General features: G+C 43.0%; 1 protein-coding gene across 2 annotated transcripts; it reads left to right on the top strand.

Moving 5' to 3' along the window:
- Positions 1-1,333: 1,333 nt before the first annotated feature.
- On the top strand, positions 1,334-24,939 carry drd3 (dopamine receptor D3). 2 transcript variants are annotated; one of them, XM_086191597.1, is made up of 8 exons: positions 1,334-1,839; positions 3,476-3,802; positions 9,896-10,008; positions 13,789-13,925; positions 16,569-16,762; positions 18,992-19,054; positions 20,865-21,243; positions 23,111-24,939. In XM_086191597.1, the coding sequence occupies exons 2-8, from the start codon at positions 3,512-3,514 to the stop codon at positions 23,272-23,274; spliced, it is 1,341 nt and encodes a 446-aa protein (XP_086047723.1). In that variant the 5' UTR covers positions 1,334-1,839; positions 3,476-3,511; the 3' UTR covers positions 23,275-24,939. The 2 variants fall into 2 exon arrangements, with proteins under 2 accessions (XP_086047723.1, XP_086047722.1); XM_086191596.1 differs by having other exon boundaries at positions 1,335-1,839; positions 23,050-24,939.
- The last annotated feature ends 385 nt before the right edge of the window (positions 24,940-25,324 follow it).

Below are 25,324 nucleotides of genomic sequence, written 5' to 3' on the forward strand. Positions count from 1 at the left end.
ACCATTAGATGGCAGCAAAATCTTAATCTACATCCTGTCTTCTCCATGTCCCACTGTCCTGTATTATCATGCCCTCTCACACCTGACCAGTCACACTGGTATCAGTCTAGACGGGTGTAAGCATCCCGTGACTAACCGCTCTGTGGACAGCTGTCAGGAGTCTGATCTGCTCAGTGGGAAGCAGATCCCACTTCACGCTCCAATTTCATGGGTCCAAGCTATTTGTAAAAACATCAAGACAGCAGGAGTGTGTGTGTGTGTAGGAATTAGTCGACAATCTCTGGATGAAGGAGTGTGAAAAGATTGCATTTACTGGAGTAACAGAAGAGTTCCAAAATTATTTTTTTGTGTGCCTCTATATCATAAAAGCTGGCAAGGGCAAAGCTGTTCCTGATAAGAATGACAATCCCAGCCGCTGCCATGGATGCGACTTTTACATAAAAAGGAGATAAGACAGTTTGGTGTTTTGAATACCTTGAAAAACTGTGCCCTATAATATCATTCTAACACAAAACTGAAGGTGTCTTACAGCACTTCTCTCTCTCTCTCTCTCTCTCTCTCTCTCACACACACACACACACACATACCTACTCTCTCTCCCTCCATGAATCTCCCAAGCAGCAACACATTAGGATTCTCTCTTTCGCACACTGCACGGGAATTATTTGCTGGCATTCTTGTCTCAAGATGAAAGATAGGTCAACTTTCCATTGTACACCAAGGACACTTCCATAAAACATAAACTGACTGCAGTGACTTAAGGTGAAAAATAGGGCCATTTGTCAGTTATAGCGGCTTCATAAAACAGGTCATCAAGTTCCTTCTGTGTTGGAGAACACTTTGATTAAAGCTTTGCAATAATAAAAATCAAAATTAAAAAAAATACAATGTGGCTCACAGAAAATGAGAGTGGGCCTCATTGTATCTAAAAAAAATTAGGTGTGATGCCACAGAATTAAATTTTTTACAGCTTTTTACAAAAAAAGTGATTCACTGAAGATGGAAAAAAGCCAGACTCCCTTGCATAAACTTGGTACCAGATCTCATTGCGTGTGCGCTGTAGGAGCTCCTGCAGGGTGTCTAGTCTTATCTTAAAATGCCATGTAGCAGATAGGAGAACAAAGCACATTGCCTGGGAACGTGAGATAGGACTACATAGGTACTCTGTATCTGCAAGGTGTTTTTGTTTGTGGCTTTGCTTTTTTTGGGGGGGGGGCATCTGTTCCTGCATGGGACCCAGAGGATGGCAGCCACTTGCACGAGCCTATACAATTTGTTCCTCATGCATAGACCTGCACTTACCTCATTTCCAGTCGGACGGCTTCTGGTACACATAAGGTCAACTATTTTTATGATAATGCAACTTCCGGCAAAGTGACCCGGACTTGTTCAGGGTCAGGGATTGTAACTTATTACTTCACAATGTAAAAAAGAAAAAAAAAAAGATTCACAAGTAGGAAAGACTGGATTTGTCCTTGTCCTCAATTTTCTACTCCATCAAACGGACACACCTGAAAGTCTCTCCAGCCACATGCTCGCCGCTGGTGTGTGTGTGCGCGCTTTAGTGTGAGTGTGCGCGCGTGAAAATCAAAGCGTAAAGAGCTGAACGTGCGTTGCCGACCGTCACACGACCACACAGAGAGCTTTGGTGTAAATGAAGTAAGTGCACAGCGATTCATCCGTGAGCATCTCCCACATTCGCCTGCGCGCAATGGCACCGAGCGCACCAGCCGCTCGTTTGGCAGTGCAGGACGCGATGACCGGACAACTTTTAAGTCTGCGCCGATGATGCTGTCCTCCACGGGAGCTGATGAATTTTTCACTAGAAGACAGTAACAGGTATGTTGACTTTCTAAGGAGGGTATGAAACCATCCTGACGCACCTTGATTCCATCCTTTGTGTTTAATCTGATTTGCGCGTATGGTGGTGCATGTAAATAGATCGTATGGATAGTCTGTCCCGTTTTTTTGTGCATAATTACCCTTTTGGAATGTATTCGACCCCAATTTTAATAGAAGCGTGATTGTGGGGGCTGATTAGAAGCTCCCGGTCACCGGGTAATTTCATTTCACGATTAAGGTTTATTGCTTCGCTTAAATTCCCTGGAAAACTGAAGTGATGTTTCCCAGATGACAAGTCAATCGAAAAACAATTAGTCCCTGTCAGAAGGTCCTGTTTGGCTCCGGCTAATTGATCCGTTATGAATTATCATTCTTGTGATAATGTAACCAAGTTGTGTGTAGTTCTCGGCTGCAGAGGCAACTGATGGATTCAGGACTTGTATGCATTTTTGACACAGCAGGAAAGTACATGCAGTGTGTGTGTGTGTGTGTGTGTGTGTGTGTGTGTGTGTGTGTGTGTGTGTGTGTGTGTAAATTTCATACACCCTTATTAGGAGGTCTGTGTTGCATTGAGAGGATCAGGTGGTGGATATTATGAAAGAGGTCCAGACAATAGAGGGAAATCAGTTCCAATTAGCACTTCCTATAGCGCAATATAAATCATTCAAGGGAGATTAACGTACATCCAGTGTCCAATCATGTAGAATTCATATGTGAGGATTCCATTTTGTGAGCTCATACCTAAAAAGGTTTCATGATTTGTCTCAGTTCTCTCAGAACCTTGCTCCAACTAGATGAGGACACTTCAAGGTGCTCTCTTTTCTTGTGGACAATCATATGATATACAAGAGGCTTTGTTGAATTATAGACAGAGGAAATCTTTAAAAGCCTGCTGGATTTAGGCCAGGTCTAAACATGATCTCCCAGCTCTCTATTTCTGCCACAGAAGAGAGCAGGAGCCAGGAGAAGATGAATCTGTTTGTTTACCATAGACACAGGTGGGATCATTGGGCTACCACAGCGTTGCTCTCTGAAGCAAAGCCAGATAGGGAGGTTCGGTAATAAATGAGAGGAAGGATAGAGTGCAAGGAGCAGACCTTGGGACCAGAGCCAACCTGACCGCTCAGGGTGGCATCATGGATTTACTCCCCCCTCCCCCCTAATGAGCGACCCTCACTGACAGAGCAAAGGCAAAATGCCAGCCCTCTCATTAAAGTTACCATCTTTGCTTTGTAGTTTCTGTTAGTTGTGTTAAAAACCATTTACAGGAAGGGGCGGCATTTAAAGAAGCTGACAATCATAGCTGCACTCTGTGCTGTTAAGAGGATTTTTCCATCGAGTCTTTAAGGCGTTTCTATATTCCACCAGCATCCATTTGGGGCTTCAAATTAACTTGAGGAAAATAAATGCAAGCATGCAGAAAAACAATGCTGTGTTGCATTTATTTATCTGTTCATATGACTACTGTTGCTAGGAGCCAGGCGATATCTCCCACTAGGCCTCTGACCTGAAGTGATGCTCTCACGATGGCAAATGCTTTCATCTAACAAATGTCAGAAATGTGCGTTTGCACGACACTCAAGAGCAAACTGATGAATGGGGGAATATTACTACGCTCTTCTCCTTTTGACAGGTCTTCTAAACGTCTCCCCTCCCATGTCACCGGGAAATGGCGATGTTCAGCAGCACAGAGCGGCTCTGGAACGAGTCAGACCGCCTCGGGTGGGACGAGAGGAATGAGAGTACAGAGGACAGAGGGCAGGATGATGGGGAGCGTAACTACTATGCCATGCTGTACTCTCTTCTCATCCTGGCTATCGTGTTTGGAAATGTGCTGGTGTGTCTGGCTGTGCTGAGGGAGCGCTCCCTCCAGACCACCACCAACTACCTGGTGGTCAGCCTGGCGGTGGCTGACCTGCTGGTGGCCTCGTTGGTCATGCCCTGGGCTGTGTACCTGGAGGTGAGGGCGTTTTTATACTTCAGCATTGAGCGCTCATCTATTCATGACACCATACATCATTGTTTATCATATGAGTTTACTTTTTTGTCATACAGTTTATTTTAGTCAAAAACATTCAAACACTAACTTAGGAAATAATAGTTTTGATGTCATCCCAAGGTCATCTATGATGCAGAAACATCTCCTGAGTCAACATGCTAACTAGCATTCCAAAGGGCATTAAAGTATAGGAGACATCTATTGAGAAGCATCCCGAATGGTTGTGATGTTGCTTCTAAAGCACTAACCAGGAGAATGAACATAAGATAGTAGATCAAACTTTGAAGAGACGTAAAAACACAATTTTCATTTATTTTCTGGTTAAGTGTCTATCGGAATGAAAGCTACTATCTTCCTAACATGTTGCTATCCCCAAACAGTTGTACTCAGTCTGTTTGTGATGCATCCTTTAGGCTACTACCCTGCTAGAACTGTGTAACGTTCTGGTCAAGTTTTTGGGGGTAAAACTCCCACCTGCTTGCTTGGTAGCTAACCATAGCTGGCTAGCTTATGTTACTAAGGGTGCTAATATCACGGGTTTGCTGACAGCATGAAGTGTATTAAGAATTCTAAAAGCCAGTTTGAAACATCTTTCAAAGATACTGAAATTGATTTGATAGCAAAGGCCACAGCAAGATGGAAAAACCCCTTGAGAGGAATCATAAAGGGAAGTTGCCTCAGTAAGCTAATGCAAGCTAATAGTTGAGATAAAAACTGGGGAGCAGTAGAAGAAGTCTTCCATCTAGCTTGCAGTTCCAACTGGCTCTCTTACATTTGGCTTGTTTTTTTAGAGTTTATATTTACTTCAAATTTTCGAATGCTTATCTACTCTGTTCTCTTGCTATGCTAGTTTTCACGCTTCAGCTAAAACAATGACCTTGAAGTGAGACAGCTGTCTTGGGTTATAAAAGGTGCATATAAACAATCTTGAGTAACTTATTGCCTCATTTGATGCAAGATTTATTCATATTAACGATCAGCATAGCACCAGTTAGTGGTTTTAATTGGATTATTTCCTTGCTGTAGAAGTGCCCTCACTGATTTACAGTACTGATGAACGGTTTAGAAACATTGATTTCTCAGATACTGAAGGAAAACTGTAAGAAAGTGGAAGGAGGGTGTTGAAGCAGCAGAGGCACACATTAGAAAGTGAAATACAAATGCTTGGGAGAGTTAAGAAGACAAAATTACACAGACAAAAAGCTGGATTCATGGAGGAAATGGATGAGGGTCGTTAGGAGCTTATTACTTAGTGTCAACTGCATAGATGATAGGAGGACAGTAAGGATGACGGGTAGAGGCTTTACTATTCATTTAAATTATACACATCTGCTGACGGACATGCTGAATATTAAATAATGACTTCATCTGCTTTGGATAATTGACTGAGATTCAAATTCAAAGACATAAACGCACATCAGCGACTTTATTTGTTATCAGACCATTAGGACAAATTGCCATGTATGATTGCTGTTCATTTATATTCCCACTTGCTCACCAGTGTTTCGTAATTGTCAGTTCTTGCAGCCCTCTTCCTTGTGACACAGACTGTTCAGAAACTCCATTAACTGTCCCACTGCAGCCCGGAGGCATTCACATTTCATCAGCATAATACACTGCGCACCGTCCTGTTTGTATTAGTGCAAGGAGACTAAAGTGTGTGTATCAGTGTGTGAGCAGAATACCATCACTTGAAGCTTAACAGGCCAAGTGTGTTGTTCAGGAGCAGGTGTTTGCCCACATGAGGTCTAAAAATCCTCTATTTGAAGTCCAGTAATGTTTAACAAGCAGCCACCCTGCTGCTTGAGGTTTGCTCACCATCAGCACAATGCTTGATTTCTCTGTGTGCCAAAGATTCAGCCGGGGGTCAAAGAAATTAACTCACTCAGTGTGCATGAAAGGTGATTATATCCTAAGAAAGGCAAGCTGAGATGTTCAGGAGTCTAGACAGGATTCAGCCATGGGTTTCTTCCATGAGAGCAGTCATGCTGCAAAATGCAGGTTTCATTCCAAATTCGGAGCCAAATATTACAGTCCCATAAAGGAGATGTCTTCAAGGAACAGAAGGTACAGGATTCATTCATTTGGTGGGGATGTGGAGGTACCATCTTGGATAAGACTGCTAAAAAGTAAAACAAGCTGACCATGCGAGGTCTAATTTGATGGAATGAAGATTGGCTTGTTGTGGTTTGAGGGTTGGTTGTTCAACAGGCAAGTCTAGAAAAGTAAGTATCACCACACGAAGCAGTTACCAATCATGTTTCCTTGAGCGAGCCCCCTTTCCTGGATCTGATCTATGACTTGGACTTGCTGCACCAACAGCAGCGACAGAGTGAACGTTCACTCACAAAGTAATCCTAAATGATGTTATGCCCCAGCAAATGTGCGACCTCACAGCTCAGTGAGGAGATAATTCCTCTATTTGTGCAAAATCTGGCAGGGGACGAGTGTGAGGGGATCTAGTGGCATCCAAGGGTTGTGATATATAATGTTATGGATCGCAGCTCCCTCGGGAGAACCTACAGTGGCCTGCAGGCTAAGCTGCTTACACAGCGCTTTCAAAATGTGGGCTCTCGTTTTCACAACCCCGGGCCGCTACTTCTTCAGAATCGAAAATAGGAGAAAACTTTATTGGACCCAGCAGAAACACAAGTCAAAGCACAGTTATGAAGGAGAAAGTTATGGTCCAGTCATTTATGATTGATGTCTTTGGAGAGATTGTAAAAAAGTGGAGGGCACTTGGGATGTGCTTACCTCTGCCAAGAAGACACGTTATTGATGTTGCTGACAAATGCCCAGGAAAGGTAGTGTCACTTCACCAACACAAGGGAAGCTAGTTCGGTTCCCCGTGATGCCTCTGGCTTGGTTGGGGATCCATACTGACAAAACTGGCCATGTTTGCAAGCCAATGACCTCCTGTACACTATGTCTCCCTGCCATCAGGGGAAAAGATGGGGTAGATGACTCAAAGTGGGACAGAGGAAGCATCCCATCGTTTATGGTGCTTCCCAGGGAGGCAGGGGGGTGGAGCAGTGACCAGGACAGCTAGAATATTGGGTGAAATTGAGGAAAACAAAAGAGAGCAATCTAGCTGATGACTTCATCCAAACCCAATGTTCAGAAATGCTTCTTTTTTTGTCGCTATGTTAAACAGATCTGTCCCCAAATGTAATGGTTTCTTCCTCTGCCCATGCTGCACCTCTTCACCAGGATGATGAAAATCATCCTTATACGTGATCCTGCTAAGTTGATCAAATTATCTCTATGGTGTTGGTACATATAGGGCACAATAAGATCCACATTAATTTCAAAATAAAAAAAAAACCAGATTGTTCCCCCACCCGAGTCCCATCATCCCACCACATTTAATCAAAGTCCATCCACAACTTTGAGTAATGTGCCTACCCAGCATTGTGTGACCTCATTACAAGCACTTGAATGTGAGCAACATTACCAAAACGCTCTTGCTTTATTCCACAGTCCTCAAAGCCTCCGTGAAATGATGGTATTGGACTCATCTCTGGTCATTTTGGTCCTTTGTGAAACCATCATTTCCAAATGTACTCGCACCTTTGATCACAATCCTATGTTTTGTAAGCGGAAGCACAATTTGAAACCCAGAACAATTATTCCCTCTGCTTTCCCCTCCCTAATTACAACAACATTTGCTGTCCAAGTGTCCCAACAATCGACGCGCCTGCTGTGTCTTTTCACCGAGACATTTTGCACACTTCACTGCTGTGAGAACATAGATCAGGCACAGTATGTTCAATACCAAGCGTCTGCAGAGCCTCTCTAAGTAGCCATCATATCCCCACACACTGTTCAATATTTCAATACATGTGTGCCCTGGCTTGTGTGGGTGGGTGCTGTGTTCAAAGACGATACATTATACTGTGCGTCACTTTTGTCCCCCCCCTTGCATGTGGAGGATCAAAAATCCTGAATAAAACATAGCAAAGTGAGGACATTTGTCCCACCTTTGCACCTTTAAATCAGTCCTTCAGAATATGTATGGGATTAAAGGAAGGCTTTGGGACTTTAGTATTGATCTCCCACAACTATTGGGCTGGCCTCGGAGCGTTTTGAGGGACAGTTGTCAAAATCAATGCAGCAGTAAACAGGAATGTACTCATTTGTGGTCCTAGAAGCCCGTATTTTGTCAATTGTACACCAAGTGTACTATTATTAATTGTTATGTAACACTGTTATATTTAGCATGAGAAAAGAATCAACATGCTTATGCCTGAACATTTTGTACCTATAAAATCAGATGTGTGCCCACAGATAAATGGCAGCCTTGCACAGAAAAGAGTGTTTTTTTTTTCCCTTTCATGGTCTTTCCATTCCTTGCAATTTATTTCAGTTCTCAACAGTACACTCAGAAATCAAATATTTTCTTTTGTATGTGCAATGACTTTTTGGTGTATGGTCATTTTCTTTCTTTTTCCAATGTGAATATACTAGATAGTTGCTTTGAAGTGATATGTGGTGTGGGACTTGGAGACGGCTTCAAAAGGCTAGATTTTGCATTCTGGAACGCATCAAGACAGAGGCCTCGCCAATTCCCTATATCTTTAAAACTTCATACTCCCCAGTTGGGAATAAATGTGTGATTATAATATGTCATCTCAAGGCCAACCCTGGCTCATCACGATGACATCTTTAGAGGCTATTCTGTCCCTTGCCAAAGCCACTTTCACTCGTCTTTGGCTTCAAAATTGGCGAGCTATCCCTTTAATGCTGCTTGGGGGGAGGGTGTGTGTTTGTGTGTGTTTTAAACCAGGAATTGTCAAGTTTTCCTACTTCAAGGCCTACCCTAGTGTCATATATGTGTTTACGTTTAGTCTAGTCTATTCTAATCTGATCATATTTTTGAGGCGTTTTAATGAAATCCAGTGAGTCAGGTACGTCGTCAAAAAATGGCATTTAAGTGTGAAGGTGTTGGCATCTTTGGGCTCTGCATTGGAATCTCCAGTGGCAAATCCATGTTTAATGTCATCTGATTTGTATTTATGCACAAACATAACATGTTCAGGCGGAACAGTGATGCTACCATTGTTTTCTCCATTGCTCCTCCTACCATCTCCAGGTGGCGACTGCTTAGCTTTGCCAAATCGAGCATCTCAGAGCGATGTTTGAAATTTATATGGAAATAAAATCACAATTTCACTAGCGTTTTTTAGTAAATATGCTACTTGACTAAAAAAATAATTTCCCTTGCAAAATGAACATAATTTGAAAGCAGTTTGTTGTCAGTAAGAGGACACCCACCCACTGAAGTCACTTTCCAAGGCACAGACCGAAGACCAGTTGATTGGGGACAAAACCTGTGCCCAGGAAATGAATATAAGTTTATGTATACAACTCAAGTTGGAATTTGTGTGTGTGCTCTATATTTTAGAGATGTCTGACTGTTGATATCATTTGTACTGTTCGAGTATGTCTGTGTGTATTATTCCCATGTGTGCTTGCAGCATTTCTGTGTGCATAGGCAGCAGGGCGGCAGCGTAAATTCCCACCCCAGGTTTAAGAAATTCAGTTGTCAGGCAATGGAGCTTGGATCCCATTTATCTCTATCAGACGGTTATTACCAGACATTATGGAGCCTAGAGTGAAAGCCTGATGGCCTAAGCAGGTTGTTTGGGGCGTTGTGGGTTTAGCTGGGGTTTAATGTCCTTTTAGAGAACAAGAAAATCCCTCAAGGATAATTAGAACCTGTGTTTGACAGACTCCCTTGTTGCTAGTCTCATTACATGCAAAGAACAATGGGTCTTTGTTGCACAACATTTATCATTTTAGCACTTTGCACCTTGTGTCACCTGAGGACAAGAACTATGCTAACATAGGTGCTAATTCCTGCATAAATTAGCCTAATTAATATCCCAATTAGCACGCACGCTGAAGTTCAAGGCATTTAATGCAGTCGTCCTTGCCTTTCCGTCACATGCACAAGCATGTGCGTTCATGTGTGTATACTTCACATTTCACGGTGGAAAAGGCGAAGAGAAGTGTGTTGCTTTGTTCATGTACCTGTCTGTCTGTCCTGTGCAGGTGGTCGGTGGTGCCTGGCTTTTCAGCCGGCTCTACTGTAACATCTTTGTCACGCTGGATGTGATGATGTGCACTGCCAGTATCCTCAACCTGTGTGCTATCAGCATTGACAGGTGAGTGAACAAAGTGTGTGTGTGTGTGTGTGTGTGTGTCACTGCTGTAGTTATTGTGTATGACTGGAGGATGTTGCCATGACATCACTCATAGAAATCTCATGCGTGCTGTGATTCTATATTTCCAGGCGTTGTGTTTGTTCACTTCATAGATATTTCAAACCTTCCCGGAAGAAGAGTGCTCACACATTTTGTTTATGTCTTTTTGATATGTGCGTGTGTGTCAGAATGAAGGACAGCACGGATGAGACAGAAGATATTAAACACACCATGTGGTTAAGGTTTCGTGTGTTTAGCTGGTGATACGATTATGTCTATTTGCATTAAATTGGAGGCATCAGTGCATCATTAACCTTTGCCATAAATCTAGATCTAAAGAAGTATTTACATTATTCATTCACTTAGTAATCTTGTCAGAGTTAATTTTTAAAAGCTCTCTTGGTTCTTTCAACTTATAGCCTGAAGGCATCAGGAGTTCAACTAGTCTCATCAGGACTGGGGTGTCAAGGGATCTATTTCTACACCTTGAATGTAGAGAGAGTATTTGCCTTTCTTGTGGGTTCCTGAGGGGTGCATTTATCTGACACTGAAAGTGTATTTGTAAGAAACTAAGTTACCAAGTGAGTGCAGCTTGCAAATGCATCCCATGCCCTTGGTGTTTATATGTGAAGCATTAGCATTTCCCCCAAGTATAAAGCTAAGTTTGGTCCTCCATTAGTGCCTGATAAAGTTCCTTTTTCGCAAAGTCAAAATCAAATTATTAAGGTTTATGTTTCGGCGAGACTGGTGGGACCAGTACTGTTTTTTCACTGAGTAGCTGAGTAACCAGAATCCATCACTGGTGTAGTTATCACATATTCAGAGTTGTTGCTCTTTTACTACATGTAAAAGTGGTGATTGGTGCAGCAGTGAGGTGACGCTCTCATCCCAGTGGCTACAGGGCAGGTCAGGGAGCCATTGTGAACTGGGAAGGGGATCTCAAAGTAACCAACAAAATAGTGAACTCTGGAACTGAGGGGTAATATAATTCTGTAATGGAACCACCACTGCTGTGCAGCTGAACACTAGGAACCCAACAACCCGATGAAAACAAATCTATCTCGTGGCTGAGCAGGAGGGAGAGCTCAGAGTCAAAGGTGAACAGAATACTTTGAACAGGGAGGAAAATGATGGCTGACACAAGTGGGGGGTAAATTATTTGTGAGGGACCAAGACACAGGGATGTTTCCCCAGCTCTGCTAAAGAGCCACCAGAGCACTGGCTCATTGGGTTTTCTATAACCTTCCCACACCTGAACCTGATTGTGGTGGTAAGACTCACCTGCCTCTCATCAGGAGTCATCAGTCCACAGAGCCGACTGCAATCCGTCTGAACCAGACGCAGGTGACCCTCACATCCAGAGTATTTGTTGCACCCCATTTTCTCAAAACATGTTCCCTTATTGATAGTTGCCGTGGTTGAGCTGAAGGTTTCCTAACAGCCACTGTGAGAGGTTGCATGGGTTTGGTCAGCTGCAGGGGGGAGAGATGGGTGGTTCTCGGGGACAACGACGGTGCCAGGTGAGTGTAATTAAGAAGCACAGCTGCATGTATTTGGCTAATTATTCTCTCCCTTTTTTTTTAATACAGTAGCAGGTTGGTGCTCAGATGGCCTGGGCACACGGACCAGGAGGCAGCACATCAGGCTGGCACAGTGACTTTTTCATCCTAACTTTGAGACAGAGCCACGTGCGCTCTAACGAACCGGGCAGCTGAGAACACACGGCCCTTTTGTGGTTGTAGTTCTTACTTGTGGACCTCTACAACCACATGTTTATCTTAGGAATATTTCTTCAGAAGTTGCCTCACCTTTCTAGGAAAAAAAAACCTCCACAATTAATCTGCCACTTAATATATAGGCTACTGATCAGGGGGGAACCTTAGGAGATACCTGCAAATCCTACAGGTACTCCTGTAGTCAGTTCAAGACTGGGGGACATAAAACATGCCTGGGGCTCAGCCTCGGGATGACTAGAAGTCACTCTATCTCCTACTAGTTAGACCCCTGAACCCCCTAAATGGCACAGTGAGCTTTCACCACAAAAGATATGACCGTATAAAGGTGCTAGAAATGCAGCGTCTTTTTTTTCCCTTTTTTTTTTTATACAATCTCTTATGCCAATTTTAATACATAGGAGCATGAACAGAAGGTGAAGTCTATGCATGCACAATGCAGCGAGGATGGCAGATATGGGTGCCAGCTGGGGCCCCAACACAAAACTGGTTCATAGGTTAATCAATCTCTTCTTTCATCATATAAGGAGCTTTTGTCTGTGTGCTTGCTCTGTAATCATGCCTGAGAGACACAGGAGCAGGGGGTTGGCGTCAGCACTAAAACATCTACAATCTTTTTGAACATATGAAAACATTATTTTTGAATTTCCTGAGGTATGAGTCAGCCGTAGATGTGAGAGAACCGTAGCTAAGTGCTTAATTGAACCAAACCAGGATCATTCCCTGAAACTGTTTTTTTGTTGTTGGTTTTTTTTTGTGTGTGCCTTGAACCAAATTCGACTTCATCTGTAGTTTTGATGATTAAACCTCCTTATTTTTCTTTCTTTTTTTATATCTATCTCAGATTGGTGAGTGATAAGCACCAATGTAGTAAACGATGAAGCATCATGAAACCGCTTGGGATCTGACTGAATTAATTTGTTTGTTGTTTTTGTTGTTGTTGTTGTTGTTTTTTAGTATTCTGGTAATTTGAAGCCCTGTGGCGCTCAGAATGGATTATTGAACATGTCAACAATGCCGCTGCACTAACACTTGCTTTGTGAGGTGTTAAATTAAAGCGAAGCACCACGGGGCATTCTATATCACTGAACAACACACTGTACCTGTACTACCTTTGAGGCAGGATGGTTTATTTACAAGTACATACTGAAGGTGTAGCATATATCGCAGTGATGGCAGAAAAAATGTGTTGCTTGAGAAACCGAGACGCCAAAACCAGGATACCAGGATCCTCAGCTGCATTTAAAAAAAGAAGTTTCAAAACCACGAGGTGAACTCGTGTTGTGACGCTACTCACAACCAAGTTTTGATTGACTGATTCATGTTTTTCACCCTCGACTATGTTAGTGGTTTTTGATCAATGAACCATGATCGTTATTTCTATTATCTATTTTTCCGCTTTTGTATTTAACCCAAAAGCAGCGTGGTAGAGGAAGTAGAAAGGAGAGGGCAGGGTATTTTTTTGTGTGTTTGGCTCTGTCTGGGTTCACCCTGCATTTTGCCCAAAGAACCAGAGTAATTAGTCTGATGAGGATAAACAATTATGGCAGCTATCTGGCTCTGAACAGCATAACATCGCATCTATTTTGGGTCGGAGTCCAGCATATAATTGTTGCTTCCTCTGAGCCATTGAGGAACCTTGTTTCCCCAGTTGATTATACACTCATGTATAGAATGATGATTAAATCAAAGTTGCATTAGGTTCATTGCAGAATACCAAATTGTGCCTAAATCCCTGGCCTGGTTTGCTTGGCCAGGGGTGGTCTCTTATTCACTGTTTAGTGGCACTGTCAAATGAACACTGCCCCTTTCTGAAGATTGGAGATACGTGGATTGTACAACCATCTTTGAAAACTCTTTACCTCTCGAAAATACCAGAACTACACAGAGCGATGGCTCCCACTGGTGGGAAAACAGGAATTCAGAACACTTATTATTCCTTTTTAGCACTTCTCATTCAAATGTCATCATGTTAAAGCTGGATATTTTGTAACGTGTGTGTCTGCAGGTATACGGCGGTGGTGATGCCCGTCTTGTACAACACCACCCATCGTTCCAGGAAGAGAGTGTTCACAATGATCGCCACGGTTTGGGTCCTGGCTTTCGCCGTCTCCTGTCCCCTGCTGTTTGGCTTTAACACCACAGGTCAGGTCAACATCGATTTGACTGTCAGCAGCCAAATTATGCACCATCCAAAACTGAGTTGAAGCAAGAGGACATGGTTACTATGATATCCAGGGTCAAAATCTGGTCAGCCTGTGTGTGTGTGGGCTGTGCAGTGGCAAGTAAAAAAGTGCACTTTGCTGATTTAGCATGGCAGAGTCAATTTTCTTGTTCTAGGGCGCACCTTTCAGTGCATGAAAACTCTGTTCCTCAGCTTGGTCTTGACTTTATGTCAGGCTAGAGGAAAGGGCACTGATGGTGTTAATGGTTTGGATTTCAATCCCGACAGGATGAGTTTGAAAGAAATGTATATTTTAAAGATGGTAGGTTGTCTTAACATTTTATCTATACAATCCTTCTCAGGGAACTATGTTCCACATGGTCTGCTTTATACAGAGTGGATGCTACTTAAAATAACACTGAAAAATGAAAAGAGCCGTCTAAATTTAATTGGATTGGAAAATAACTATCATATGTTCTCTGACTCTCGCATGTCAGAGAAGCACTGTCTTCACGGATCCATGGTTTGAGTTTCTGATTGACAAGCCTGATGAGACCATCCTAAACTCAAGAGTTGAGCCTACATAGCACCCTCTCCAGATCTGGATTCTCCTTCAAACAAGCATTATCATATTTGGTCTGCGTGCCTTTTTCTAGCCGTTGTGGCACTGGTTTAGCATTTGAAGAAAGTCACAGACCAGTTGCAAGCTTGATAAATGATCTCACATGACAACAGCCAGGAAAAAAAAAAAGTATTTTCACTCGGTGACATCTAGGAAGACAAGAGCAGAGAGCAAGCAGAGCTTTTAATCAAGAACGGGTTACGTATCCAATCCATTCACTGGAAGTTGCGATCATTCAGTGACAAAATGCCACTATGAGGCAAAACACTATTATAAGCCAACCTCTCAAATCCACAGCGCTGTAAATAACCTCACCGCGTGTGACATGTTTAGTAGCAGTGCCCACCAGAAAATAGAGCTCCATAAATGTCACTTCATTCTATGCAGATGGTAGCAGATGCGTAAGGTGTCATGTAGCCCAGCGCTTTGCGAATGTGAATTACGAAAGTTATTATCTCGCCTGCACACAGCTGCAGATGACTGCTGTGCTAAAGAGGAATTTTCATCATTATTGGGTCTTTCAACATAATACCTTTAGTTCTGCCTCGTGTCGCTAGGTTATGCACACAGAATCTGAATCATCCTCATTCACCAGACATTTCTGTAAATGAGCATCTGAGGGGATGTTACGGAATGCACAACATCCCTGAATTAATTATTTCATTCTGTGCTATGTAAATGATGCTTACACACACACACACACATTGAAGGGTAAACTGAACACTGACCTCTTTCAGTACTAGTATTCCTGAAGGCAGATTTTTTTTTTGGGGGGGGGGGGGGGGGTGTGTGAATGCATCAGCAAGATTAAAAAATATTCCATAAGTTTGCATTTATAAATTTGCTGCTTTGCTTTTTGGAGGCGTGATATCATCTCTGACAGTTCAAAGGCCTGTCAAAATCTGTGGGAAACAAAAGCGATGAAAAGGCCAATGAACGCACCGCCAAATATGACATGAGAATCTCAGACAGTGATATCATCAGTTGCTATTTTCATTTCAACTGATTGTCGCGCAGATGCATGGCTGCACACAACAATTAAGAGCATTAGTCACAGACAATGCAAAGATACTCCAAGAGACACAGGCCACTTGGTTGAGTCAATTTAAAATCAATGGAAAAACAGTGAGCGATGATCGCTGGAAGCCTACTTTTTTTGTCGGTGAGCAATCGAGCATCACAGCTGGAAACGAGGCATCAGGAGGATCACACGAGGTCCGGGATCCTTCATCATCCTTGAAAAGAAAAGATGTGACAAAACACCGTATAGAAACAAACACTATATAAGAGCGTAGATAAAGGTGGAATAATTGGAGTGCAGAAAGGGTTGATGGGGTTGCTGGAGAGGCTGGAAATAGATTCTGTCTGTCCTTGTTTCATCTCTCGGTGTACTGAGGTATGTGTTATTGATCCAGAGGCACGTCCAAGGAGGAGGAATCATTTCAAAATGCTCATGCCTCTGACGTGCAATTTGCATTTCTCAGCTGCCCTCATTGCACAGGTCTGTCATTTATTTTCATCTTTCTGATTTACAGTACAACCGGTTTACCTGACAGACATTACACTTGGAAGCTTTGATTGAAAAATTGGCCCATTATGCCTATTATGATGTCAAATGGGGTCTTGTACTGAATTTATAGCGCAATTATTGTCAAGTGCATCATTACTCTGGCCACTGGGATTTGCCATGAGGTTATATGTGTGCAGGTTGTTGAGAGTATAAACCACACAGAATATCAATGAGGGCGAGGCACCAAGGTCGTGGAGAGCATGCACCAGGGTCAGCGGGCAGCTGGAAGCCACACTCACTGTGTGTATCATTACCGCCGCCAAAGAGGAGTTTTCTGGTGCTGTTTGTCTTTCTGTTTGTATGTCAGCCACAATTTATACAAACTATGAGGAAGAGTGATACAACTCTGTGAGGGGAGGCGTAGCATTTTGATCCCGATCCTAGCCGTCTGTTCTGTGATTTTGATTGTGTATAATTTTCCTTTTAATGCAGATGACCCCATGGTGTGCTCCATTTCCAACCCCGACTTTGTGATCTACTCCTCAGTGGTGTCCTTCTACCTTCCCTTTATTGTCACTCTGTTGGTCTACATCCGCATCTACATCTTCCTCAGGATGAGACGGAAGAGAATTGCCTTCGGTCAGGCGAGCGGAAAAGTCCGACCAGGCTTGACTCCACCGTCTGTGGTGAGATTGTTGTTTCTTGTTTTGTCTTTTCTGTTTTCTGTATTTGCATTTTCTTTTCATCGCTTTCTAGTACTGAGACACCTTTTACCAAGGAAGCCTAAAATACAACTGATGGCTTTTGTTAAGTCAATAATTCAGGTTAACTCCCCCAATTTTACAAATGATCCTCTTGAGCTGCAGGGTCTGTATGTGGATTTTAATGAACTTAATGAAGCTAATTTTATGAATCCCTCGGATGTAACTAAGTTTGTCAGCTAGTCCAGAAAGTTGAAAACTTTTTGTTTGTGATGACTCCACATTTCTTCAAACCTTCCCCCTCGAATGCTACTTTTCTCTGTAGCTTATTTCTGATCTATTCTGTGTTATATATTACAAAATCCTTCACATGAACACAATTGGATGCCATCACCTCAATTATAAAACCCAGATTGTATAAATTGTGGTCACGCTTAGAGTAATGTTGCTATTTCAGCTCCTGATGCAGCTGATGTTGACGTGATATTTTCCCTGACAGCACATAAATTATGCACACGCATAATAACATTTACCTTAACACAGGACCTTCACTGTCGGCGCACACCTCACTGAAAGGCTTCATCAAGTACACAATATGAAATGGGACATGTAATCACAGTCGTGAACAAAACCGGGGGGGGGAGAGAGAAAACCACTGGATAATCGCCAAGATAAAGGTTGTTTTTTTTTATGATTTTCGATTAGTTGGAAGAGATGTCGAAGCTGGAAAAATTGCCTTTTAAATTAAAAGGGGAGAAAAGTGGTGTGAAAATTCTCAATTCATTATGTGAGCAAAGGTTGAAATATTAAAGTCCAAGAGGTGAAATAGTGTTATTTCTACTTTTTGAACTTTTGGGAACATTGTGTATATTTTTGCTCGCACTTTACATGTTGAGGGGCTGACTTGAACTGTTCTAGTATAATTTCGAACTCTCGTGATTGAGCGCAAAACTGGAAGTGTTCGTTTTTAGCGTCCGTCAAAGTGTTTGTGGATTACTGCTCATACGGCTGGATAAAGATGTTAATTATACTAGACGATGCGATTAAGAGTTTGAATGAAGGTTTTTCAGAATGTTTATAGTTGGTGGTCTTTTTCCCCTTCTCTTTACTTAAAACAAGTAAAAACTCTTATTTCTGGGGCTCAAAAGAATGAATATTTTGACGGTAAAAATGTCATTGTTCTTTAGTAAACTGATTTTATTTGAATCCACGCAGTTCACAATGTTCAGTCTACAGTATATACTAGAGCATCATGAGTGGAATTAAATCCAAATTAGACTTGAGGAGGAAGTTTTTTAAAGTCAAATGTCAAAATCAGTGAAACACTTTTCTTTGAGGGGGCAAGAACTCATACGTTGGTTAGATCACAACACAACATCACACATTTGGCTCATAGGATTAAATGAGAAACCCATGACTCTTCTTTTGTACAGGTCAGCTTTACTGTGACGTCATAATATGCAAATGTCCATTATTGATGAAGTCATACAAGCGCGAAGCTGTCAGCTCTTTGATCCCAGCCGTCACTCGTCGATGTGTCCCAGTCCCATCTGTCGAACGCGAGATGGTTTTATCTTCCTGATATCCTCAGGCGAAGACATATCAAGTCATGATCTGTGTACCTGCTGTATTTTTAAAATATGATTCCTAAAAAAAAAGTGACAACTTATCTGGAAGCTTGTGTTCAGATTCATTCCACTCCATTGCTCTTCTCTTAATTAGACACACATTCAAAGCCAAGTCCTCTATCTTAACAGCAGGTTAGGCGTAATTGGCTGAGCCCCCCCCCCCCCCCCCCCCCTCCTCCCCGCCCGGAATCTCTACCCATAAATGGACACACGCCTTATAAAATCCCAGCCCTGCAGGAGTTGAGGCTTAGATAATAGGAACACTCTCTTTAAATATGATTACAGGACTGTGAGGTCAGTCAGCTGATTAGATTTGAAGAGTTCCCATCGTTTCAGAGGGGACCCTCTTCATTGCTGCACCGTGTTTTGATTGAGTTGCGCTTGTGTTCAGCTGAAATCATGACTGACATCCTAATTTATTTAGTTTTTCTCAAAGTCGAGGGAGATTTGTTGTGATGATTTTTGTTTGAGTGTCCTCTGTGACAAATGGAGATGAATTAATGAATTTCTAACAGGGGGGGGGGGGGGGGGGGGACTGTGTGTGTGCGGATAAAACGATGGGTCTTGCTTCCTTCTTATCCTCCAGGAGACGTGTCTACAAGAGACCCCCAAAGCCAAACAAGACCTGTCACCAATAAGGATTAAAGTGGTAGGTGTTGCTTTAATCTAAATATCCAACACTACCATCAGTAGTTTGGTTTTGTTTTTTGGGGGGGGTGGGGGGTGTATTTGTATCTCCTGCGGTCTATTTTTTCAGAATGCAGAGCAGCCTGCTGCTTGTCTAACCCTCATATTGATACTCTTGGCGTTTATTTGACAGGGTCACACTCGAGGTGCGTCTGTTTTTAGCTTTTCAACTGGTTCTATCCCTGTCTGTGTGTTCCGCTCGACGATCAAAGCCCAGGGGTTCTCTGAGAAACAGCCCAGATTTTGTGGCTTGTTTTCTATGCTGGTCACTGTTTAGCTGATCAAAGCGCGTGTCTGATGCATTGCAGCACCTGAATCATGTACAGAAAGAAGGAAGAATCACAAACACTCTGTAATTTTCCCCTGAGGAAAATATGTGAAGCTGAAATTAGCGCGTGAGTAAGAAGACTGAACAATCTTGTTTGTGGCAACACTTGAAATAAAGATTGAACAGGACTTTGCTTCATGCCTACGGAGAAGAAACCACTCTTTGGAGCGGTTACAGCCTTAGAACAGAGTGCATTTACATGTATTATGCAGTTGTCTTTTCTATTGATGTGCTGTGAAAGAAACTGATACATTAAAAAAAAAAAGTGCATTTCAGCTCCTCATTTTTGAATCATAACCTTCTGAGTTGTAGTCAAGCACTTTTATACTGTAGTTTCATGAGAAACCTTCAACATGGGATTCTCCTGAGTATCCCGTGTTGAATGTCCCACTAGATAAGAGGAATGTTTTTCTGAGCTTCAAAAATTGGGTCTTATGTCAGTGGACACCTTTTAGGGATGAAAGATGAGAAATGTACTGACAGAGTCTAAGTAAGGCTCCTCATTGTTGATTTAGGTTGTATTCATGAAGCTTTTCTTGTCTTTTTTATCTCCTGGGTATCATTTAATATGTCTATACAGGCGATTAGGTTGCTCCCAACCCCCTAAACACTTTTGCTGTATTTACTTGAGAACTTTCATTTTATGCTCATTTCAGGGGGAAATATTCTACATTCTCCTTCTGAGAATTATCACCGTTATGCGTTGGAGGGGTTTGCGCGTCTCTGAGATCCTAGTAGCCCCCTGGGAGAGTTCCCTCAAGGCAAAGGGACTCTTGGTGAGGGTCGCGACCCGGAACAGTTCAATAAAACTTGACGCAGAACAATCAGCAACCTCACAGGTTGTCATGGTCCCATTTGTGACCAGCTTCATCACATACTGGCTCTTGAGTCGGGGGAGGAAAACCCAACAAGATTTCCTCATCGACATTTTGCTGCTTATACTTGAGCACTTTAAGTAGGACTTATCATGCTGGACTTTCACTTCTGTGGGATATTTAATATCGCTGAATTGGCTACAGGATGGAAATACATCCTCCACCATATTTGGCTTTTGAGCAGCTAAATGATCCATTATGTTCACCAGTTAGTCTCTAACTTTGTCTGTTCTTATAAAGGAAGTGTAATGGGTTTATAAATAGCTTTTATTTTGGCTGAAAACAGCTGCCTGCTAGAGCTGAAAATGAGGCCGTCAGAGCGTTGAGAGGGAACTGTAAAACTAAAATGATGAAGCGGAAGTTCTAAAAAGGCTCAGTGGAGTAAATGTGCTGATGATAGAAGCGGCATTACAAGCAGCCTTTTCTATGTATTTTCAGTTACTGTTTTCATAAAAACTGGTGCAGCGATGTCTTGATGTGATAGCAGCACAGCCAGTGCATTAAATATGTATGTAGATTGTGTATCTAGTCGGCTGCTCAAGTTGCAAATGATCATGTGTTATTTACAGCAGAGCATCGAGCCATCAGCTCCCCCCAAACCCAACCTCCTGTCGGGATGCCTGTGGCGTAAACACCCGAAAACAGGACCTGTGGAGAACTCTGTGCTGCCCCCGGTGGACACGCAGAACTACTGCAGCATCAGCCATGCATCCTGTGGCCACACCGAGCTGGATGTGGAGCCAGAGCGAGGAGATGAGGAGGAGGATGTGGGTAGCAACGCGAATGTTCCACCTCCAGTCAGGGTGAGCTGTGAGGTGAAGGATCTGTCCAATGGACAAACACACACATCCCTGCGGCCAGCGCCTCACCTTCACGCCAGCAATACTCGATTCAGGAGCATGCACGCGCGGGAGAAAAAGGCCACTCAGATGCTGGCCATTGTTCTTGGTGAGTGTCTCACAGAAGATAAGATGGGGAAATGAAAATATAAATGTCAGGGCAACACTCATTACTGCCTATTTTACCGGTTCACACGATTGTTGCTTATCCCTGTCTATCTACACCTTATCCTCTCTCATCCTCCTGTGACAGCACCAGCACTTCTGCTTACTCCACATTTCCTGCATATCTTGCAAAGCCGTAGAAAATCGAGCTGAAATGTCAAAAACGTCCAGCTATCTTGAGGTTCTCAGTGTGAGTCCAGACTCATGCTGGAGATCCAGACATTGTTCCCACCCTCTCCAATTATCAGCCAGCACCCTGTAAGCCTTTTCCACTTAGCTGTGGCAGAGCACAGACCTCGCTGACAAAAAAATGTAATCAGAAGTGTCTTATTTCATTACACCGGTGTCAGTGAAAACAGCAGCGTGCACACATAGAAGATGATCTCGGTCCGGCTCACCTCACACCTGCTTTTCAGCCAGCTGACAACTGCTTTCTTGCGATGTTGTGGCCCCAATTTAACACAGAGTGTGAAGTAAACTGCAGCCATTTCCAACTGGCTGTTGCTCTGTATTTTAAACGCAGTGGGTGCAGCTACATCGGAAAACGAGTGCTTTGCATGACCCTCAGCCACCCCATTTTCTTTTGTTACTCATGTGGAACTTCATTCGAGACGCGAAGTACTTGCGTGAGCCTTTCGTTTGTGACATTAACCTCATAAGTTGAAACGATGCCAGCCGATTGCAGTTCGGTTTCGCAGTCGCTTAAAAAAGGAGCTGATTTTATAACGTGTGTGTGGGGTGGCCTTAAATGATGAATGGTGATATATTACATAAGCTTTTGTAATGCTTCAGAACTAATGGTGATGCTAACAGGTCCCTAGAAAAACCTCAGCATTCTCCACCTGTTGCTGACAATCAGACATTTGGAGCAACTGTCTTTGGTATTGCAGAGACCACAACTCAAGTAGTTTTACCACGCATGGTTGTCATGGAAAAATGGTAATGGCTCCAACTGATTCCAATGATTGTTGGCTGCATCGACTGTCCCTACACTTAAATGACACATCGAGGATGGACCTGGATTAGTTTGGGTCTTGACCTACTCCAAACTCAGAAAACTGTGACCGCTGTTGTCCAGAGGAAACACACATTTCCACTCAGGCGTATTTCTGCCCACCTACTTGCTGTTTGTGGATTGAAGACACTTTTAAACTTCAGCTGATGGGTGGTTTTAGCTGATCATTCCACCATCCATCCCCAGCGAGCGTATTTACTATCATGTGGTCAAGCACTGTCGGATGACAATTACCCCAAATTAATTTCAATGCCGAGTGTAAACGTGAATCTGCAAGAGCATCCAGTCAAAGGTCACAGTTTTGGATTGTAGTAGTGGTGGTTCCAGCTGGGAATATAAGCCACTGTGCCAGTTTACTTAAGCTTTGATAACAACAGCATCAAACAATCACCAATGTTTCAGTCATGCTTACGTTTCCCTCAGCTTGAACACAGTTCTAGAGAGTATCGCAGGTAATTCTGGCTGGTGTTTGTCGAATGTTAAAACGATCACAAGTTAGTGAGGGGTTATGTGATGATGAACATGAAGTATCTCTGCGCCCCCCCCCCACCCCCCCCCCAATCTTCTCTACACTGTTTTCAACTATTCCCACTCTCTCCTCCTCTTTGAACACATTTACACCATATCAATGATTTCGCCACCCACTCACCGTTTTGGATGACTTTGTTGAACACACCGTCCCACTTACACCCTCAACTCGTTTTCTCTTTTGCTCTCTCTCTCTGGCTGCTCCAGGGGTGTTTCTCATCTGCTGGCTGCCTTTCTTTGTGACTCACATTCTGAACACCCACTGCAGGACATGCTACATACCACCTGGACTTTACAGTGCTTTCACCTGGCTTGGGTACGTCAACAGCGCCCTCAACCCTGTTATATACACCACCTTCAATATCGAGTTCCGACGGGCCTTCATCAAGATCCTCACCTGCTGAGGAGGACGGCGGTGTAGCGGGGGATTGAAATGAAAAAGACTGAACTTTTAGTAAACCGAACACTGGTCCTGGTCAAGATAAACTTTTTAAATTTTATGAGATTTTCTCCAACAGAGACAACATTTTGCTTATCAACAGGGCTGAAGACTGAACAGTATTACTCCTCAAATAAGAAGTCACAAGCATATATCGTCTTGACAGCACAGAGCGGGAACTACTCTCTGCATATGTGCTGTTGGTTGGCACAGTCCCTCACTGTTGAGGACTTTCTGATCAATTTGGAAGCTCTTAACAGCCAACATGGAGCCTGATAAAGGCTGTGGCCTGCTGCCAATCGCACTGTGTGGACTAACTGATATAATACCCCCGTCCCCGTCCCCTCCTTCATCAACATCATCAGTTACTCACCAGTGCATGCAAAAGTCCAAATTCAAGACCAGTCACTTCAGTTGTGCTGGAAGGATTGTATTGGACCCTGCCAACACTGCCATTATTTGGAAGATTGTCATATATAGTATATATATATTGATGTGGAGGCATTTGTCCTCGATGTGAATTAATTAAAAATGTGACATTTTGATGTAATGCACAGTAGAAACATTTTCAGTGTATTCTTTTTTGAAGGAACATGACAACTTTTTAGGGAGGGATGCTTATTTGTTGTCAGAAAAGAAAAATGGATATTCTTCTCTCCTGTGTGGGCGATATGGAGCTAACTGCCAGCTCAGTGCAATGAAGGGTAGTAGATGGGAAGTGTTGGCATACGTTCGCCTCTATCCTCGCTTACAAAGTCGCCCATGATTAGTTGAAGCAGCCGCTCTTGTCAGCAACAAATATTTTGTTGGCCAAAGTTACAAGAAGGAGTTGCATCAAATCACTGCACGCTGTTCATTTAAACCCACTGACTGTCGGAACTACTTTCCTGACAAAACCAGAGATTAATTACACCTCAGTTGGACTACAGTTATTCCAGTTTACATGGATTGGGAAGAAATTATATATTAACCAAAATATTGTATGTTTCTGGTACAGTTGATGCTGTCTTACAGCCGGCTGCAAGCAGATTAAGTTCTGGTTCACTTTGTGCTTCACCTGCACAAGTTAGCAAGCAGTGTCCCTCTTGAGACTTCAACTCAGAGACTGTTCCATAGTTTTATTAATCCAGGCAAAGACCGTTTTGGACAATAGGGTACTGATGACCTACTGACTGTGGTACGCGAACACTTCCCCTCCATTATAAATCATTGTGCTAAGCTAAGTAGCAGTGAGGCAGCCTCTGTGAGTGTCAGTGCATTCACAGAGGAGAGAGGGACATCTCTGTACTTGTTGGGCTCTGGGGAGACAAATTATCCAAATTCTCAAATAATTGGCATATCCCTTTAAGAGACTGCATGTTTATTGGCAAACCTCCCTGTGATTAGCTGCCTCCTGGCTGTTCCCATGAGCTGATGAAGGCAGAAGCTTTGAAATCTAAAGTTAAAAATGATTTTAAACCATGTGGTGGGCAGGTCTGTCATGGACATGTGTGTTGTAAATAAAAAAGATGAACCATTTCCCCGGCTTGCCACTATTTCCATACATACAGAACCATACAGCTGATGTATGAGTGGATGTGTGAATGCTGTCTGTGATGACAGGAGCCGTCAGATTTCGTGAATATAAATGCCGCAGGGTTTTCTAGAGAGAACACAAGACGAGCTCATCTAAGTGAATATTGGAGATTTAGAGTAGGTTTGGGAAGTGGAGCAACAGTGACGAGGATAAGTCTGGAGAGAAAAACACAGGAGATGAGGGATGATGGGAAGGCTGAGTTGAAAGCAGAAAATCCCAAAAACCTAAAAAAAAAAAAAAAAAAAAAAACGGATCGTAAAAGAATATATATAGGAAGGGGAAACTGGCTGATCGCTGCAGGGTGGGTTGGGGGAGGTCTTCTCAGCATACATCTCAAGTGCTCTTGTTCTCAGAGAGGCGTCAACACCTGCTACCCTGCCACTTTGTGCCGTTGCGTCAACTCTGCCTCGTTCCGCTGAGACTACTCATGGTGGTGACGCACCAGCTGTGTGTGTGCATACTTTATA

Source organism: Aulostomus chinensis, chromosome 21 (assembly GCF_037954235.1).
Source record: "Aulostomus chinensis isolate RoL2024-O1b breed Wild chromosome 21, RoL_Achi_v1.0, whole genome shotgun sequence".
NCBI lineage: Eukaryota > Metazoa > Chordata > Actinopteri > Syngnathiformes > Aulostomidae > Aulostomus > Aulostomus chinensis.

Excerpts from the sequence above, each read along its gene's own strand:
- drd3 (XM_086191596.1), top strand. The coding sequence starts at position 3,512 with ATGGCGATGTTCAGCAGCACAGAGCGGCTCTGGAACGAGTCAGACCGC. Across the intron at positions 13,926-16,568 it reads GTTTGGCTTTAACACCACAG|ATGACCCCATGGTGTGCTCC; the intron begins GTCAGGTCAACA and ends CTTTTAATGCAG. Across the intron at positions 16,763-18,991 it reads GCTTGACTCCACCGTCTGTG|GAGACGTGTCTACAAGAGAC; the intron begins GTGAGATTGTTG and ends CTTATCCTCCAG.